The sequence below is a fragment of the Cetorhinus maximus genome, chromosome 6 (assembly GCF_964194155.1).
Source record: "Cetorhinus maximus chromosome 6, sCetMax3.hap1.1, whole genome shotgun sequence".
Taxonomy (NCBI): domain Eukaryota; kingdom Metazoa; phylum Chordata; class Chondrichthyes; order Lamniformes; family Cetorhinidae; genus Cetorhinus; species Cetorhinus maximus.
Window position 1 is genome coordinate 97,236,694 of NC_135884.1, and position 20,604 is coordinate 97,257,297.

Genomic DNA, 20,604 nt, shown 5'->3' on the forward strand with positions numbered 1-20,604 from the left:
GGGAAGCAATACAGACATCAAACTTAAAGTAATGATACATTGCTTCAAATGCAATTATATACTTTCTTACATAAGGAGACCAAAACAGTACACAGTACTTGAGATGTGGTCTCACCAATGCCTTGTACAACTGTGGCAAAACTTCCCTACTTTATATTCCATTCCCCTTGCAATAAACAACAACATGCCATTTGCCTTCCTGATCACTCACTATCCCCCCTTACTAACTTCTTGCAATTCGTGTACAAGGAATCTCTCTCCATTTATTATAATATACTGCTTTTCTAGGCTTCCTGCCAAAGTGATGAGTTCGCATTTTCCCCACATTATATTCCATCTGCCAATTTTTTGCCCATTCACTTAACCTATCCATATTGCTTTATAGACTCCCTATGTCCTCTTCACAACTTACTCCCCTACCTTTGTGTCATCAGCAAATTTAACCACCATACATTTGGTCCTTTCATCCAAGTCATTGATACAGATTGTAAATAGTTGAAGCCCCAGCAATGATTCCTGTGGCACTCCACTGGTTACAGCTTGCCAACCTGAAAATGGCCCATTTATCCCTACTCTCCACTTCCTGTTAGCTAATCGATCCTCTATCCTTACTAATATGCTTCCCCCGCACCATAAGTTCTTATTTGTGCAGTAACCTTCAATGAAAAGCCTTTCGGAAATCCAAGTGCAACACATCTACAAGTTCCTCTTTATCCGCTTTGCTTGTTACTTCCTCAAAGAACTCTAATAGGTTAGTCAAACACTATTTCCCTTTCACAAAAACATATTGACTCTGCCTGATTGCGTTAAGATTTTTTAAGTGCCCTCCTATAACCGCCTTAAAAACAGATTCTAGCATTTTTCCCTATGATTGATGTTAGGCTAACTGGCCTGTAGTTCCCTGCTTTCTGTCTCCCTCCTTTTTTGAATAGAGGCATTCCATTTGCTATTTTCGAATCTGATGAGATCTTTCCAGAATTTAAGGAATTTTGGAAAATTAAAACCAATGCATCTATTATCTCAGCAGCCACTTCTTTTAAGACCCTAGGATGAAGTCCACCAGGACCTCAATTTTGTCAACCTTTAGTTCTACTAGTTTTCTCAGTACCCCTTCCCTGGTGATTGTAATTGTTTTAAGTTCTTCCCTCCTTTTCACCTCTTGACTTACAATTATTTCTGGAATGTTATTTGTGTCTTCTGCAATGAAGACACACAAAATGTCTATTCAATGCATCTGTCATTACTTATTCCCATTATTAAATCCCCAGACTCACACTCTAGTGGACCAAATCTCACTTTAGTTACTCTTTTCCTTTTTAAAATACCTGAATTTATGTTTCTAGCTAGTTTTCTCTCATACACTAATTTCTCCCTGAAATCTTTTTTAGCCATTCTTTGCTGGTTTTCAAATTCTGTCTAATCTTCTGCCCTTCCACTAACCTTCATGGAATTGTATGCATTTCTTTCAATTTGATACTATCTTTAACTTCCTTAGTTAGCCACAAAAGATGCATCCTTTTCCTGGAGTCTTTCTCACAGGAATGTATCTTTGCTGAGTGTTATGAAATAGCTCCTTAAATGTCATCTACTGCATCTCTGCTGACCTACTCCCTAACCTAATTTCTCAGTTCACTTTAGCCAGCTCTGTCCTCATAACCTTAATATTGGCTTTATTTAAATTTAAAACACTAGTCTTAGATCCACTCCCCTCTCTCAATCGGAATGTGAAACTCAATCATGTTATGATCACCACTATCTAGGGGCTTTTCTACTATGAGGCCATTAATTAATCCTGGCTCATTGCACATTGCCGGGTCTAGAATAGCCTACTCTCTGGTTGGCTCTAGAACGTGCTGGACTAATAAATGTCCCAAAAACACTCAATGAACTCATCTTCCAGGCTACCTTTACCAATCTTATTAATTCACTCGATGTGTAGATCAAAATCACCCATGATTATTGTCATACCTTTCTCTCAGGCCCCCATTATTTCTTCCTGTATACCCCACCCTACAGTGGAGTTACTGTTAGGGGGCTTATAAAATATTCCCACAAGTGACTTCTTACTATCACTATTTCTTATCTCTACCCAAACTAATTCTACATCTTGATCTTTAGAACTAAGGTCATCTCTCATTATTGTACTGTCATTCTTAATTAACAGAGCTGCCCCACCACAATCTCCTAGCTTTCTGTCCTTCCAGAATATCAAGTACCTTTGAATGTTCAAGTCCGAGCCTTAATCAACTGTGGCCGCGCCTCTGTAATGACTATCAGGTCATATATATTTATTTCTATATGCGCTGACTATTCATCTATTTTGTCATGAATGCTACACACATTCAGATACAGAGCCATTAGTTCTGTCTTTTTACTATTTTTGCAACCTCTGGCTTTATCTGCTGGTGCACTAAGTTTGTATGCTCTATGCCTTTCTGCCACGCTGATTGTCATTACCCTTATTGCTGTCTTGCCTTGTCCTCTCCCTTTCATTTATCACATCCTTCCTCAGCAGAGGAAAGTCTCAATATGGCAAAAGCACATTTGTTTGGACTACCTTGATCCAAACAAATGGCATGCCACATCACAGTACAAATCAGGCAGAAAAGAACAAACGGTCATCGTTACCGATCAAAAAATAGGATTATGAGTCCCATTGGGTATTATTTTATTCCTAATTTAGAACTCTCTTTCCTAAAGAATTTAAAAATTAATTCCAACAAAAGTGCCACTTTTAGTTCGGTTTTTATTACTTAAGTACTTTTTCTCTCTATAGTTCTCAATTTACATATTCAGCTGAAAGTTTTTAAATTAAACTAGCATATACTAGGGCTAAAAAAAGTATATGTGATTTGAGCTAACAGTAATATCAACATTTGTTCAAAAAAATATGGCATTGAAATCACACAGGTTGTGAATATATCACAAATATATTCAACCCTTATAATTCTGAAAGCAGATTTCAGCATAAGTGCACAAAGTTCCAAAGTCAATGATGAGAATGGCCTCAGTGCATCACCCAAAGCTCAAGATTTTTTTTTAAATGCAAGTCAGGTGTTCCAAAAAATGGCAATTTTTTTTTTCAAAAAGTGCCCACTATATCTGTAATACAGTAAAACCAAGCATTCATATCACAATGGTTGAGAAATCAAACCTATATAACAAAAAAAAGTTATTTCTTTCTGGAGTGAAGCACCACATGTAAATAGTCTTGGGCTACCAGCAATACTCATTTGTACTGCCGTTTTGTTTTTTTTAGTTCTCAGACTCTCTGTACAGGGCAGCAATTAACTTTCACACAATTTAACCCAACATTGGGGAGGATTAAAGCCGGTATCATAAAGCTACCAAAGTAACTTTAGAACAACTGCACATGGGTAAATCCACTTAAAACAGGTCCACAATATAATTGGGGCTTTAGCTTAGCTCAAGGGAAGCACTCCCACTCAGAAAATCATGGATTGAAGACTTCAGCTCATAATCCAGATTGTTACGTCAGTGCAGTACTGAGGGAAGGCTACCTTGTAGAAGTTGTGTTTCAGGTGAGGTGCTAATCAAGGACCCATTTGCTTGTTCCAATGAAGTTATAAAAAAAGGTCTTTCATCGGACTCTGTTCTGTTGAAAGTTCATCGATCTGAAATGTTAATTGTTTCTCTCCACAGATGCTGCTGAATATTTTCGACATTTTCTGTTTTCATTTCAGATTTCCAGCATCCACAATATTTTGATTTTGCAACAAAAAATCTCTTAGCACTTATTGAAGTGGAGGATCAGATTTTTCCTGGTGTCCTGACCAACATTTAGCCTTCAAACAACACCATTCAAAACAGATTCACTTTTCATTTATTTCATTGTTCTTTTTGAGAACTTGCCGTATGCAAATTGACTGCCACATCTTCCTGCAAAACCACAGTGACTACACTTCATGAATAATCCAGTGGCTGTGAAGCACTGTGGAGCATCCCAAGGGTGTGAAACGCACCATATTTATTGCCATTACCCCTTTGTGCCTATTTTTCTTTTTGATGTTCATTGTAAGGGCTTTGACTAACCATAGTTTACCACTTAAAGCAAACACACAAATTATTATAGAGGTTTGCAGCACTGAAGTGGAGCAGCAAGTTAGTTATGAGCAGGCTCATCTTTACACTTCATCATGTAGAAAGCTTCCAGTGGTGATGGCAGAGCCAAATCAAGTGAAGACAACATGCTTTTTCCACAGGAAGGGAGACTGTCAAAAATCAAAAGGTCTGTCTGAGAAGTCCACACCGGCCAAGGGACAGAATTCTGGGGTTACCTTACATGGCCACTCTCAATCATGGTTTTCATGGCATGAAAACAGGAATAGCTGGGAAAACTCAGCAGATCTAGCAGCATCTGTGGCGAGAGAAACAGAGTTAATGCTTTTAGTCCATATGACCCTACGGCCTCAAAATGTTAACTCTGTTTCTCTCTCCACAGCTGCTGGTAGACTTGCTGAGTTTTTCCAGCATTTTCTATTATTGTTTCAGATTTCCAGCATCTGCAGTATTTTGCTTTTATCTATGCTTTTCATGGCGTTTCCTGTTGCAAGGACCCAAGGGTGGGGCACTTTGCTCCCGTGGTATCAGGAAAGAGGCTGTACATTTAGTAGGCACACAGTTGGTTAAGTAGCAAAAGGAATCTACATAAGATAGAAAGCATACAAAATAGAAGCATTGTGGAGTAACAGAGAATTTATTCACTTCTTAAATGACTCACAGCAATACATAGGTACCCTAACTCATCCATAGCTGTATATTAACAACCAAAGTATAGTTAGCAGTTCCATTGTCTTAACTTACAAGTAGCTGTTTTAAGCATGAGAGTGTAAAAAGAATTATTTACACTTAAAATGTTGACAATATTCAACAACGTATCTCACCCTTGGATTCAAGACCCAAGACACTCACCTCTATACGGTTAAATGTGCAGTGGCCTGCTACAATATCTAATCAGATTTTGAATCAGGGCTGCGAAATTTTGCATTCACATATGACTGCCAGAGGTAAAGCAGTCCAAAACAAACTTTTTCTTTACCATTTTATACAGGAACCTCTGTATTGCAAACCACCTCTATACAAATAAAACGCTGCTCTTGAATATTTCAGCTTCACGGGCTTTCAGGAAAAGGGTGGGAACGAAAGACTGATGAGATGATTCGACCTCCAGTGCTGATGATAATGTCACTGTCAGAACTGGATTCTGCATCTGAGTCACTGCTCCCCGAGTAGGCTCCAAGGCCAGGGAGTATTCCAACACACACAGATGCTGAAGGATGCTGGATTGCGGTACCAGTTAAGAAATCAGACTGTGCTTGATCAGAGGAGTCATCATCTGTAGAAGAATCAAATTAAATGACAGAATACAGTACAGCCTAAAATTTAACATTTTCTATTATCTACAAAGAACAGATTATATACATCAATTCATCACTGATGCAAAAATCTTTCAATACTGCTAGATTTAACATGACATTAGAATCAGATACCATATTCTCAAATATCAATTTTCTATGAGCTATGGGATCTTGAGGTGTTAATTTTTTAAAATTAATTTGTAAAATTCAGATGTGCTGCAAAAGCAATAGACAGAGACTAAGGTATTATGATCCCCACATTAAGCCCTGTGGTATAGCAGCTAATGAAAGGCTTAGCTTACACAAAGAGGGCTACTTACACAAGGTATAATAATCCTCCAAACCATGATTTCGTTCCCACAGCACTAGCTTATTCCTAACCTTTGAGCCACCCTTGGCAGAGGTACAAGAAAATAACTTCATTAACATTCTACCACCCACATGGAAGGTCTCTGTTTTGACATGAATTAGCCCAATCTGTGAACTGCTCTTCCACATCATTTCTAGCCTGCCTCCTACACTCCTGTGGGTCAGGGAAGAGGGAAACAAAATGACCCCGATATCCCTAGGCTTCTTCTGTCTTACGTCTTTTATTTCTGAAAACCTGTTCTTTGACCTTCACTAGTTGCCAATCTATAGCCACTGAATATGATGTGTACCAAGGTCACTTAGAGAAGCCCATAGCCTCCAATTTGGAAACTTCCCACAGTTCCAGCCTTCATGGAATAGATCTCAAATAACTCCAGAGGGTTTGCACCAGTAGAATTGGGAGAGTTCCTGAGAAGTGAAAGGTTTGCACTTTTCCCAGAATACATATTCCAACCATCTTATTTTGAGGTTTACTATCACTGATAGTAAGCCAATCATGTGGACGCGGCGGGGGGGTGGAGAGAAGATGAGATGATTAACTTGGCACTACTGATAAAGTTTACTAGGCGCAGGGCTGATGGACCATCCTGATTGACCTCTAGTTCTGATGAAACTTTCGCTACAGAATACTAATTTGTTTTACTTTGTTTGAATTCTGCTTTCTCTGTAATACAAAAAGTTGATCACCCTCCAACAGCCAATCTACAGACTGTAATTGCCAACCAGTGTCACAGCATCCAAGCACTGATCTACTATCACATTTACAGAGTAATGCTTGCAAGATCTTTAAATGTTGCAGGTCACAAAAACCAGCACCCATTACTAATGATTTCATAATATTTTTGGATACATTGCAATATGCAAAATTCAGAATAATCAGAATGTCACTTCCCATGAGAAAGCCAGGTTAGTTGAGCTAAATGGAAGCTCCCTCACCTCGGAGTAAAAAGTTCATGGATTCATGCTCCATTTTGTGACTGCAGCATTATCTACACCAACACTTCAGTGTAGTACTGAGGCAGTACTGCACTGTCAGAGATACTGTCATTTAGAAGTGGTGTTAAACTGAGGCAATATTCCGATAAATGCAAAAGATCCCATGGCACAATTCAAAAAAAGGGGGGTGGTGATGGTGGAAGGATGGGTTTCCTCGTTGTGTCCTGGCCAACATCTATTCACCCCCCCCATCAATGTCACAAAAACAGATTAGCTGGTCCTGCTTCTGGGACCTTACTAAGTGCAAACTGGCTGCAATGCTATCCTATATTATGAACAGTGGCTACATTTCAAAAGTAACATTGTTGAATATTTCCAGCGTATTCGGTTTTGATTTTCCAACGTCTGCAGTACTCTGTATTTTGCCTTCTGTGTTCAAAAGTAATTAATTGACTGTGAATCATTTTGGGAGATGAGAGGAATGCAAAGGCACTACAAATTCTTTCATTCTCAAGTGCTGCTGCAATAAGCTGGGATAATAGTGCTCAGAATGGATTAGACCACCCAAAAGAATATATTGGTTACATTACTATAATTCTATGAGAAAGTCAGCTACTTATTGAGACTGTGGATTGTCAATTAAAAAAAAGTTTACTAGTAAAATGAAGAAACACTGTCTGAAATGAGAGGAAAGTCATTTAGATCATTAATTGCAGCACATCATTTGAGAATAGACAGGGAGTTACGTACCATTGTCATATTCAAAATTTGTGGCTGATTGGCCATTTTTGCTTTCAGTTGTAATATATTTTGAAGCCAGATTCAGGATAAGGATTAATCTTTTAAAAACAAAAACTTGACACAAAAAAAACAAAAGGCTGGCATCACAAGAACAAAAGGGGCTTGGTGTTTTAATGTGTTTGCATGAAGGAGCCGGGACTACCATCAAAACTGTTATCCACTGCTGTTTAAGAAGAATTGTGAACTATGAGGAGGATAGTGTAGGACTTCAAAAGAGACACTGACAAGTTGGTGGAATGGGCAGACAAGTGGCAGATGAGGCTCAATGCAGAGAAGTGAGAGGTGATTCATTTTGATAGGAAGAACATGGAGAGACAATATAAAATAAAGAGGATGCAAGGGCAGAGAGGCCTGGGTGTACATGTGTATATATCATTGAAGATTGCAGGACAGGTTGAGAGAGCACTTAATAAAGCATACAGTATCCTGGGCCTTATTAATAGGGGCATAGAGTACAAGAGCAAGGAAGTTATGTTAAATTTGTATAAGTCACTAGTTCGGCCTCAGCTGGAATAGTCCATTTCTGGGCGTCACGCTTTAGGATGGACGTGAAGGCATTAGAGAGCATGCAGAAGAGGTTAATGAGAATGACTTCAGGGATGAGGAACTGCCGTTATGAAGATAGATTGGAGAAGTTAGGACGGTTTTCCTTAGAGAAAAGAAAGCTGAGAGGAGATTTGTTAGAGGTATTCAAAATCATGAAGCATCTGGACACATTAGATAGGCAGAAACAGTTCCCACTCGTGAAAGGATCGAATAGGAGGGCACAGATTTAAAGTAATTAGGAAAAGAAGCAAATTTGATGAAGAGAAACTTTTACACTGCGAGTGCTTAGGGTTTGGAATACACTGCCTAACAGTGTGGTGGAGGCAGATTCAATTGAAGCATTCAAAAGGAAACTAGACTGTTATCTGAAAAGGAAGAATGTGCAGGGTTACAGGAAGGCGGGGTATTAGTACCAGGTGAGTAGCTCATTTGGAGAGTCAGTGCAGGCATGATGGGCCAAATGAGCTCCTTTTGCACCGTAACAATTCGTGATTCTGTGAAGGTGATCAGGAGGCTGTTAATACATCCTGGTGACATTCACACACAAAGTTACAAAGGCTTTATACCCCACTCAGCATGGCTAGGGTGTACAGGTGCTAAGGCTGAGAGAATTTCCTGGTGGGCGGCAGTTTGATTGATAGGTCAATTGACAAATCGATGGATCTGAAGAGCTAGATCAGGGTTGGAGGTCAAATCTGTCCAGCAAGAGAGAGAAAGAAACACATGATTTGCAAGGGCAGTCTTGCTCTGGTAGAGGCTTGAAGAGCAAAAGCTCTAAGCTTAAGCATATCATCAACTAGATTCAACAAGAACGCCAGTTCGATACGTGTATTTAGCTTGCTAATAGGAGTTGCATTAACAATGTATATCAAAGCAGGCTCCCAGTGTGGCATAGGGATATCAGTAGAAACAGAAAAAAGCACCATTAGCACCGAGTGCAATGCAAACCAGAGAGATGTTGCTAAATATTACTCAATGGGAAAATGTGTACTTGGTATTGTATCGGGGTACAGAGATGGGGTGTTCCCTAGTTAGCTAGCCAATCTCACCAGTGCTTGTCAAACAGTAGGTACAACATGCCTCAGTACCTGTAGGCAATGGTGAGTAGGCAGGAGGACATGGAAGAAAGAAAGCAACCAGCCAAGGCAGGCCCTGCCATAATCATTATCTAGTGAGTACTACTGGAATGTTGGGTGAGCTGATGTAATTAAGAGAGGAATCAGACTCAGATGTGACGCCTGCACTTGGGACGAGAGTCGTTTCGGGGGGGTGCCAATGCCTGTTGAACTGCACCCCAGAGTGGTGTAGAAAAGAGTAGAGTAGAAGAAAAGAAAATAAGTGGTAGTTTTGTTGCTTTTTTGATGTAAGAGATGTCAACATAACTGGCTGAACCAGAGAAGTGGAGATCATTTGTAACTGGCATGACTTGCAAATACAATGAACAATGCTATAACTACACTGCTGCTTTTAATCAACAGTTCTTTCACAGCTCATTTTTTGGTGCATGCTAAACGTGCTACCCACACTGGGCTGATGCAGAGCATATATGGCAGAGACAGCTTGGGAATCATCACCTACCATCATGACCACTTCCATCGATGTTATCTGCCTTCTGTTTTTTGACAACTTCAGAGCTTGCTGAGCTAGAGTGAAGTGACAATGAAATGAAATTGTAAAAGCGGAAAGAACATTTTTAAATATTGGTTTCTCCATCCTAAGATCAATAATATATTAAATTCTCCTTAAACAATTAATTTAAAGGCTACAAGAACAATCACTGTGATCACCTATTGTTGCTAAAACAGGCCAAGCTATACCAAAGGACATAAAGGCACCCTGCACCAGTCCTTTATACTTAAATAAACAATCAATTTATACACTTCTCTATATTGTGCACAGCTTTGAACAAGTCTGGAAATAGAGCCCTGCAGGGCAAGAATGTGTGAATATGTGAACATTACAACAGTAAGGATGCTCTCTTCTTGTGTTAGCAATGCTGGATGTGTCTCAAGCCATTCAACAGAGAAAGAGATCTTTAATCTTCCCTCTCTCAAAATTAAATGGAAATAACTATAATGGAGACGATTTCATTGATGGAGACATTTATTTAAAGTTCTTTTTAAGGAATTATATATTTAATAAAGGAAGAAATCCGAACCAAAACCACACATACAATAGTCTGTAGAGAGCAGGTAAAATAGTAGGAACCACTCTAAGGAGTAGGTTGGACAAGGGCCAATATGAGTTTAAAAAGGAGAATATCCTTGATAAGATTCTTCCATTCTCTATAGTTCATTTGGATTTGGAATTTCAAAAGACCTTGACAAGGATTCACACCAAAGACTTCAAATGAAATGAAAATTCATAGGAATCCAGCATGTGATTGGGTTAGTTGAATTAAAAAAATGTGAAACAGCACACACTTGAAAGGTGTGGTGTCATGCAGGGAGAAGGCATTGAGTAGAGCAATGTAAGGTTCTGAATGGCCTCAATGCAGAAACTAATTGTAAATATTCCATTTGTAGACTACACTAAAACGGGGAGGTCAAAAGACATAGAGGGTGCAATCAATAGTTTAGAATTTAGATTTCTTAAGCCACTAGGGAAACAAATGGTAAATTAAATTTAGTTTGAACAAATGCAATGTATTACGCAGTGGACCAAAAAATAGCCAAATTAGAGATGTAAAGTGAAGGAACAGGATTAGCACAGGGAGAAAGAAAGACACTCGAGAGTAACAGTTGACTCAGCACTTTCAATTTTGAGAGGATGAGGAGCAGCAATAAACAAAAGATTGGATATTAGGATACAAAGCCAGAACAGTGGTAATATGGAGGTTTTATAATGCACTGGTCATACCATACCAGAAATACAGTCCACAATTTTGGTCATAACGCTTTAATAAGTGGTTAGGGTGTGAAACAGAGCAAGGATGATCCCAAATGTACAGAGGCTCAGCTACAAAAAAAGAGAAGTTCTGCAATCTGGAACTACGACAATTAAAGAAAGACTTCTTTGAAACAAATATGCATATGATACATATGCAAATGATACATACATATGGTGTGTAGGATATGATTTTAAAGTATGTCAAGGCAGTAAGTGACTAATAAGTATATTTAAAGCAGATCAATTAGAAATGTTCCCTTTTCATGTGCAATAAGCATCTGAAATTATCTTCCAGATAAAGTAAAGACATTAAAGCAACAGTAGGATGCTGGTATGGAAATACGAGTACTAGAGGGATAGGTCAATCGGTCCTTTCTGACGAATTGATGAGCTTTTGTTTAGGCTTTACAGACTTTAATCCGCTTCCTTTGAATTTATTTAATTGCTATGAAGATGGTCAGTGGAACTGAAAAGTGAGATCAGTAGAATAATTTCAACCAACAGCTGCACGTCATAAAAATTCAAAATGAATTTTATGCCACTGGTCACTTCATTTGAAATTGACAAATGAGCGTTATTTAAATGATAATAATGTCATGTTTATTTATAGCAACTTATTTCAATTGAATAATGAAGATGATCTTCAAGCTACAAAGTATCAATCATTATAAAGAGTGTTTCTCCCTGGCCTGTGGTGAACTGGTCTCAATCAGGTCATGACAATTGGCGTAATTTCTGTAACCAAGTGTTGGCTGTGACTGGAAGGTAAGATCGTGTACCTCTAGCCAAACTGAATGAGATACACCAAATTAATGGTGGAGGTCAAACACTGTCAAACTTTACAAAAGCAATAAAACTTTTTTAAAAAACACTTTAATTGGCTAATTCCTAGGATATCCACTACAAACTACAATGATTATCATGGTAGCAATTAACTAACAAGCAGCAATAAAACATCTTGCACAGATGGACAACACTGGAAGAAAATAATCAACGGCACTGTTCTGATCAGGTGTTATAAGGAGGAGATGTGTGTGGTGGGGCAGTGGGGAGATAAGAGAGAGATCATATTTTAACCAAACTGGCTGCAGAACTGTGCAAATTTCTTAGTGATTCCTAAATCATCCCATTCCCTAAGTGATCCCTTCTCTCTCTCTCTCCCCATACCCCCTGTACATTGGAATGATAACAATGTCTACTTGTATGTGGAGATTAAAATGAGGAAAAAAATTCAGCAAAATCCTTAATGTTTATTAAACCTGCATAGGGAGGATCAATTAACCGTTTATCATTAGCAGACTTGCAGCATCTACTGTAAACTAGCTTCAGTTAAATTAAAACAATGGATAACTGGGTAAAGGCACAACAGACAGACCAGAGTGTCCTGGAAGAAGTTTCCAGATGAGACAAAGATCGCTGATTTCATACAGGATAACTGTTGGGTTCAGAAACTGGCCCCAATGCATTAAGCTAGGCTAGTGGGGGTGGCGGCGGGGGATGGAGTAAAATAGAATAACAGCTGGATGTTATAATCACCCAGCAAGTGATGCCAGAAAGAACACATATGTGTATGTGAAACGAGGACAGGATTGGGCTCAACAGTGATGCCCTCCACACTTAATTAGCTCACCAACAGACACTGTTTAGGCTCATGCAAGAAAAATGGCCATGTTAAAATACTGGATGCAGGCAGTGTCTATGGAATCAAACTTAGTGTTTATGGGCAGAGGGAAGAAAGGGGGAAGAAATATCTATATGGGAAATAAGTTAAAACTAAACCAATATGATTGATAACAATTGCTTTTAAACTAATGCACTGTTTTCAAGGAGCATTGGAATCCCAAGCAGCAGCTTGGTCACTCACACCCACCTTTGTCAGAAGCATAGCTCATGTTGTGGAATGGGCATTTTTATAAAGGTATTTAAAGTAAGCATTTTTCACATTATTGCCTTGTTTGATTGTAGAGCAGCAAAGCGATGAAAAACAGATTGGTTAATAACCGTGCCTATGACATAGTACTCTCATTGTTTCAGTGATCTAGCCAGCTAAACACTGCCTAGACCCATCAACTGGTAAAGCCACAAGATTAGGCAACAGCACCTAAAAGGCAGTTGAAACGTTTTCAAATGTTTTCACTGACAATCTAAATTATCTTAAAGTTGCTCAAAATCTATATAGAATAGAGTTCTTTTAGGCCTTTTTACCCTCTATTACAATGGAACAGTTTTACTATGGAGGAAAATCAAATTACCTCAGAGCAAAAGCACTTAATAGTTGAAGCAAATCGATATCTATATAGCAAACTATCACTAATTCTGCCCTGTTAAACTTAGCAGTGCCATCTTAATTGTACAAAAGCCTCAATGCTTCTGGGTTCTGAGTTTCGTGAAAAATAACTCTCAAGTTCATAATTATTTCAAACTCATTCACTGTGTGCCAGCCATAGTCTTGTTATTTCTCACCATAACAATGGCTATATATAGCTTTAGACACAGGGGAAAAAAACAACTGGTGATTCTGATTGATTTTGAATCATCAGCAATATGAAATGAATGCAACCAAAAATTATTTGACATTTTGCTTAGTTTTTCCATTTTGAGTAACATTTTCATCAACATTAAGGGCACCGTTTGATACACCATGGCCCTGCTCTGCAAGAAAAATCAGCCCTATTTACCCTCACATTTGACACTCCTTTTCATTTACTTCTTTCACAAACTGGTGGTATTCAGGGGGTTTCATTGCAGTTAGAGCATTTTTGTCACTTCTGCTATTCAGTTCATGCCAATCAAACAACTCGCCTTTCTCTTTCGTCAATCAACACCTGTTTAAAGGTCATCTCTTTCTCTCAAATTTGCAGATGGTACAAAGGGTCAAATCAATTGCACCTTCTTACCTTATGGACCCTTAATAATCGACAGGTAGCATTCAACTGGTTACGTTTCAGACTGTTTTTGTTAACACACAAGATTACTGTGTGTAAACAACTATGCAGACTGGCAATAAAAAATATCACATCTGCATATCAGTTCTATTGCACCTCCAGACTACCTGTCACATAGTTAGTTGATAAGGTGACTGCACTTCTGTCTGTATCAGGCACTTTGCAGCTTCAGTGTTGAGCTTATAGCCTTCTGAAGAACAACATAGCCTTTTCTTTTTTTTCCCCCCCTGCTGCTCAGAATTTAACAATTGGAGTTTTTTTCTCTGCTCATCTCAAGGTCTAGAACTAGAAACAAACTAAGTGGTGTAGGACAGTCATGGAAGTTCCATCCTTTTCTAAAACAAAAACAGAATTACCTGGAAAAACTCAGCAGGTCTGGCAGCATCGGTGGAGAAGAAAAGAGTCGACGTTTCGAGTCCACATGACCCTTCAACAGAACTCAATCCATCCTTTTCTATCTTACTTTCCTCCCCCTTTTTGAGTCCCCCTCACAGCAGTGAGGCTACCGGTCAGCAACACTGCTAAACTTTGATTATGTAATCCAATACCAAAATATGCAATGGTTCAGGCTGAATCCATTTCCAAATCTTTCACCTCTTTATTGGAAGTCCCTGGCCTCCACTCAGTGCTCCACTCCGGGAAGCAGCAGAAAGGCAGAGATTATGAAGTTGTCACATGGAGAACTGTAAATGCTAAGCACCTCTATCTTTTCCGTGGTGCAACAAAGTGGTATGATGCATCATGACAGTTGATTTTTCAAGATGGTAATCGATCATTCATGATGAAATCTCTCACTTTCCATTTCAGCTGAGATACATTTTAATAATTTGACTCTTATTGTCCAAAATTCATCATCCCAGTACTGACTTTATAATGATATGCTATGCACTGAAAGCCTCTAAAGATTGTCTCACTATAAATGAAGCTAGCAGGTTACCCCAGAGATGCTGAGCAGAGGCAAAGTGTTACTTCACTGGAAGTATAGCGAGCACACTGCAACCTCATCTACCCAAACTCTTTTCATTCACCTATAAAAGCTGGCTCAAGGGCACCACTGGAAGAAGTCTTGAAGCAAATCATCTACTGCTCTTTCCCATTAAGAATGGTATGTGCTATGCAAACATCAAAATGAATAAATTGAAAAAGATGTCCAACGCTGCAGCATTCCAAAGCGCAACAGCAACATCTTGTGTTTTCAAATCAGGGTTATTTAATTCTTGTAAACTGGACTGCATAATAGAGAAACTGGGCTCGAGTTTAATCCTCACCCAACTGTCCTCCATGCCTCATCCCATGGATAAGTGTATGATAGTACAGTTGGTTGTGGTGTTGGGCTAGCCACCCAGATGTTAAGAGTTCAAATCCACCCATGACATGTGACTTATAAGTTGGCACCAGAGGGGAAAAAAGTGACCATGAAACTGGATTGTCATAAAAAACCAACTGATTCACAAATATTCTTCAGCCTACACATTATCCCAGTCTGACACCAAGTGGTTGTATCTTAATGCCCTTGGAAGCGGCCTAGTACGCTCATCAGTTGCAAAAGTAATAACTAGAAGTCTCATCACTACCACCCCGGGGTAATTAGGGATGCCCATCTCCTGAGAACAAATTTTAAAATATGTAATGGAACTGACGTGGTTCTCTTTTATTTACTTAGAACAGGACAAAGCAGTTTCTGAGCAGGACATATCACTATTTCTGTTTTCACTGTTGCTTAACTACATACAATGACATTTCAAATTAGTTTCAGTCAAAAAGTAAACTTAATACAATGGAGTGTAAGATTTTAAAAAATCAACTCAGCAGGGTATAGAATTTGGTGCTGTCCTGAAAGGTTCTAAATTACCATGAATAGCTGACAAAAAAATAGATTGCTACAAAAAGCTTTAGCTTTTGAAGCTTTTGATGAGTCATCTCAAAGTAGATATAAATATCTATCAATCATACTTTAGCATTGAAGGTTTCTTAACCATGACGAATACAAATTGATTTGGCAAAAATACCACATGGTGAAGTGGTGAGTTAGACAAGTCAGGAAGCACCTGGGTCTCTGTACAGCTGTATTCTATATAATTGGCTTTGGCTTTTAAGTGCTAAATGGGTGATAAAAACAAGAAACCAGGCAGACTTCCCAGTCCCACTCCTAATCTCTGATAACCAAAGATCTCTGCTGAAAGGTGCCTATGTAGAAACAGGATTAGGCCCTGTTGTGATGTAGTCAAAATGATTTGTCAAATCAATTTCTAGGCAGCACATGAAGAAAGGTCTCTTAGGGGGACTACTGATATCTGTGAAACCATATCCTCAATAGGAGTCTGTTCCTTCCAGAGAAGGAAATAGTTGGGAGATAAGCAGCTCAGTTCAGTGCAGTCAATGCTGCAGCAAATTTCTATGCAATAAAAACTGAACTTTGCAAAACTTCAGCATCACTGAATGGTGGAAACTCAAAAGCACAGAAGCAGGCATACAACCCATTGTACCTACGCCAGTCACTATTGGGACAATCCAAACGAATCCTACTGCCCTTCACTTTTCCCCACTTAGCCATTGAACGTACATTTCCATTCCTTGTTTTCCCTCCTGAAATGAATTTACATCTCTCCACACCAAATTGCATCTACCAGTTTTCTGTGTTGTCCTGAAACCTTTTATAGGATTTATTTTGTGCATTTTTGCGTCATTGGCAAATTTCAAAATTTTGATTGCCGTGCTATAACATTCTCTGAATTACGCAACATCTACTAGATTAGGTTTCTTCACTGGAGAGAAGTTGAGTTTACCAAATATTGGGAATTGTAAATCTCTATCTTAGTTAATAGCTCCTCTAACAAATAACCTGATACTCAGTTTTCCCATTACATCTGACGTTAGGTATCGCTTGTACTGCTTTGTTCTGACTGAATCTTTTCTTGAATAACAACATCCATAACAGTACGTTCATCGTACAGGTTGAGTATCCTTTATCCAAAACCCTTGGGGCCAATTGCATTTTGGATTTTCAATAATTTTGTTTTTTCGGATACCGCATATAGGCCTAGGCTTACTTACATTACAATAGCCTAAGCCTAGGCTAGTATTGTCTAAAGTAAATAAAATGACTAGAAAAGTAAAATGTACCACTGAATAATAAAAGACAGGTGCAGTCGGCGCGGGTCGTGTCAGCTCGGGTCATGTCAGCTCGGGTCACAGACTTTCCGCACTAAGGGTTGACGAGGTTCAAAAAAAGGTGCAGTTTATGGATGTGGTCAGTTTTTGGATTTACACATAAAGGATACTCGACCTGTATTTACCCAAGTTTTGCCTTCCACGCTTATTATCCTAGTTTTATCTCCCAGCGGAAATGTCAGAAAGGCCATGTTTAATAAATTAATTTGTAGTTCAGTTATGTGTCATGATCAATTAGTCAAAATATATCAATTAACCTAATATTCTGCTTAAATGCAGTCAATCACACCATGTGAGCCTTTATCTGTAGCTGGATCCTTACTTGGCAAATGAAATACACCACATGGCCCTTGTCTTGTGTAAAAGTACCATGAAGTCAGGCATAGTTGAGCAGATCCGAATATGGAACCGTTATACTCCCTTGCCATTAACACATATCAGTTATACTCGAGTTAGAAGGCCCTATTGTGTGAAGTAAAACAGTTTTAGGTCTCAAGCTACAGTTCCATGTCTTAAATTGTTTTAACCTTCTAAGTTAAAATGCCTTAAAGAGTAACAATCACTTTCTTTTCAAGTATGTAACAGACCTATGCATTAGTTTAGATCTGTAACTCTGGAATCAGGTTCTGTAATCAGTTTTTGTAGTTATGTAGTCCTTGAGACTTTTATTTCTTATGAACATGAATTAATTGAATATGTCATTCTGTAATGTGCATCTTGCTACCTCAACTTTAACACACAAGTCATCTCTATGCACTGATTTTATATGTACTGTAGTAATTTTGTAATTGTTGTATTAATTTAATATTGTGTACCTCTTGGACTCTTCAGTTAATTTTAAGTAACTTGCTCCACACTTCAGGAATCACTAGGGAGTCACAGATAGGCATTTGAACTCTCCAGAACACCCAAGATGTATCAATTAGGCATTTTGGGATATGGAGGCCAAAGTATTAATCATTGGGACGTTACATCAGACATCCTCTTATCACAAATAAGCAGGCACACAAATTACCTTCTGGTGCCTTGTTATCTTAAAGGAAAGCTATAAACTTAATAAAATAACAAGGAAAAGCTGTAATGAGAAGGATACTCCCACATGTAACTGACACCTTAGGGAACCAGTCAGGAATTAATAGGAAGTGACATCAGTAAGGTGACCATCACCCTTAAGACACTGATCATGCACCACCTAACCAATCAGACACTGATCATGCACCACCTAACCAATCAGGGACTGATTATGCATTGCCTGGGCCAGAGCTCAGGAATGCTACTGATTGTGCACAGAGGTAGTGGCTAGCAAGGGTCAATAAGGCGCATAGCATGAAGAAGCAAGGAGAAAGATGATAGACTTCAATCAACAGAACAAGAGACAGCGCCACAGTCAACCAGAAGTTGAGAACCAGTGTTCCAAAGTGAACTGTTTCCACTGCTTTTACTATTATTCCATTTTTGTACTTATTGCAATTAACTTAATAAATTCTGTGAAACTTCTGACAACATATACGTACCCAGTGTGTTCTGTAGCTAGTCTGAACTGTAGGTTCCTTTTAGATCATCTCTCCCAACTCAGTTTAACAATTATAATTGACTTAAGTCTTACAATTAAAGTTAGAGTGAACTCCAGATCTTTTCAGAAACGTTTTCATCTAGAAACGATGACATTAAAATACTGAAATCACAAATTTCTAAAATAAACATACTTAATGTTAATAATTATTTCTGTGGATAAATTAGGTAATTTTAACAGTAACATTGGGCAAATGGCATGTAAGATGCCTTCACCAGCTTCAACACTGTAGCAGTTGGAAAGAAAACACTAATTTTATCAAATGTAATTTGATGCAGAATATTCAATTGAATTGGAAGTATAAATAACTGAACAAATTATGAAAAATAGCACATATAAACCATACCAGTTTTCTGAGAAGATTACTAGTACCATAAAGCAGTGGAAATTGCTCATTTACAATTTTGAACCAATTAAACGTGCATCAACATAAAGCCCATAATAAATGTGAAGTTATCACCCATTTCCAGCATATAACAATAATTTTATCTCCTGAAACAATTGTACAGTAGTACCAGTTTAATTTAAATTGGAGAAACAGGAAAGATTGTGGAATCCATGCCATCACAATTATTTGTAGATCACATATTGGTTAGGAGAGTTCCACAATTCACGTGGTAGAGCAAACTCTATGGCCCATATCGAACTCTATGAGACCTGCCTTTCTCTAAAAGACGATGCTATGATTACATTCCTTTCAGCATTTTTCAAAAGTTGGCTTGATGGCTGATTTTCCAGGTCAGCATGGAGTCTCGCCTGCCAACTACAGGCATCCTGAAAACATGGACAGCACCCTTGAAATTCCCCAAAATTTGTGGCCTGGCAGAATGCTCTCTTCACCAGCAGCTCAAACTCGGTAAGTGACCTGGAGTTTTGTACATGCTTAAATAGGATGGAATTTATTGTGAGGTTCCCAAGTCTCAATTGCAAATAGGAGAAAATAGAGGAAACTGAATCAGCCTGACACCCCCCTCTATGGGCTGCCTATCACTTGCGACTTCCACTTGTATGGATATTCCATTATCCATGAGAAGTTACCCTTAAATTACAGTTGAAGAAATTGTCACTGGTAATTATGTTAATTGCTGTACAAGGAAAACCAGTTCACGGAGCCAAACTAATATGAATCAGCACACTAAAGCAGCTACTCAAATATAATGGTTGAAGAAAATGACATACTGTACCCAGGACATAATAGCCTGCAGTCAATGAAATATCCACCCCCACTACTCTCCATTGCTACAGGTGGGAGGAAGATGCTGCAGCACCCGATCCAAATGCATTGGAACCAAGCCTCAAGTTTCAAAAGAAGATAATCAGCATAATGGATAATTGCAGCAGCTGTGTTCAATTGAGAGCTCCACCACTAAAACTAGTTAAGACTATTCATTTACTATATGAAAAAAAGGCTACTGCATCCTCAACAGCGACAGTAATAATTAGATAGAATGTCAGCTTCAAGACTTTCTTTTTAAAAATAAGTTATTTTCTTATTTTTCTTTCCTTCCCCTTTTTGGAGTCTCACTACACCACCTACCATCTCTGTCTGTACAAGAGGTCTATATCAAGCATGGGATAGGAGGGAATGATGGGAGCAAGTGGTGAAGTCTAGGCCAGACCTCTGCCCTACTCCCCAGGCATGGTCACTACTCTTTTCTTTCCATTCTCTTTAAAGATGATTTGTGTTTATAATACTTTTAATAGAATTGGATATAGCAATTATTATAATAAAATCTGAATTCATTGGACATTTACGTCAATGTTACAATACTTATTAATAGCCTGGTTATATATAATCTATAATAGTTATTAATTGATTTATCTGAAATTATAATATTGGAATAATCCACATATTTAAGGAAGGAGCATAGGAGAATCATTAGAAATTTCAACTTAACTTCTAACAAGAGAACATTGTGTTCATTAATGCAGTCAAAACAATGTAAGTGTTACGAATGCAACACTTTGTAAGACAATTATGTTTTAAAATATTTCC

General features: G+C 38.4%; 1 protein-coding gene across 1 annotated transcript in view; it reads right to left on the minus strand.

Moving 5' to 3' along the window:
- Positions 1 to 4,065: 4,065 nt before the first annotated feature.
- The window catches only part of psme3ip1 (proteasome activator subunit 3 interacting protein 1), a 103,782-nt gene continuing 87,243 nt past the window's right edge, over positions 4,066 to 20,604 (minus strand). Inside the window, exons 6-7 of the mRNA XM_078544142.1 lie at positions 9,609 to 9,673; positions 4,066 to 5,356 (exon numbers count right to left, since the gene is read on the minus strand). Coding sequence (XP_078400268.1) covers positions 5,133 to 5,356; positions 9,609 to 9,673 — 289 coding nt within the window. The 3' untranslated portion in view covers positions 4,066 to 5,132. The remainder of the gene's footprint in view (positions 5,357 to 9,608; positions 9,674 to 20,604) is intronic.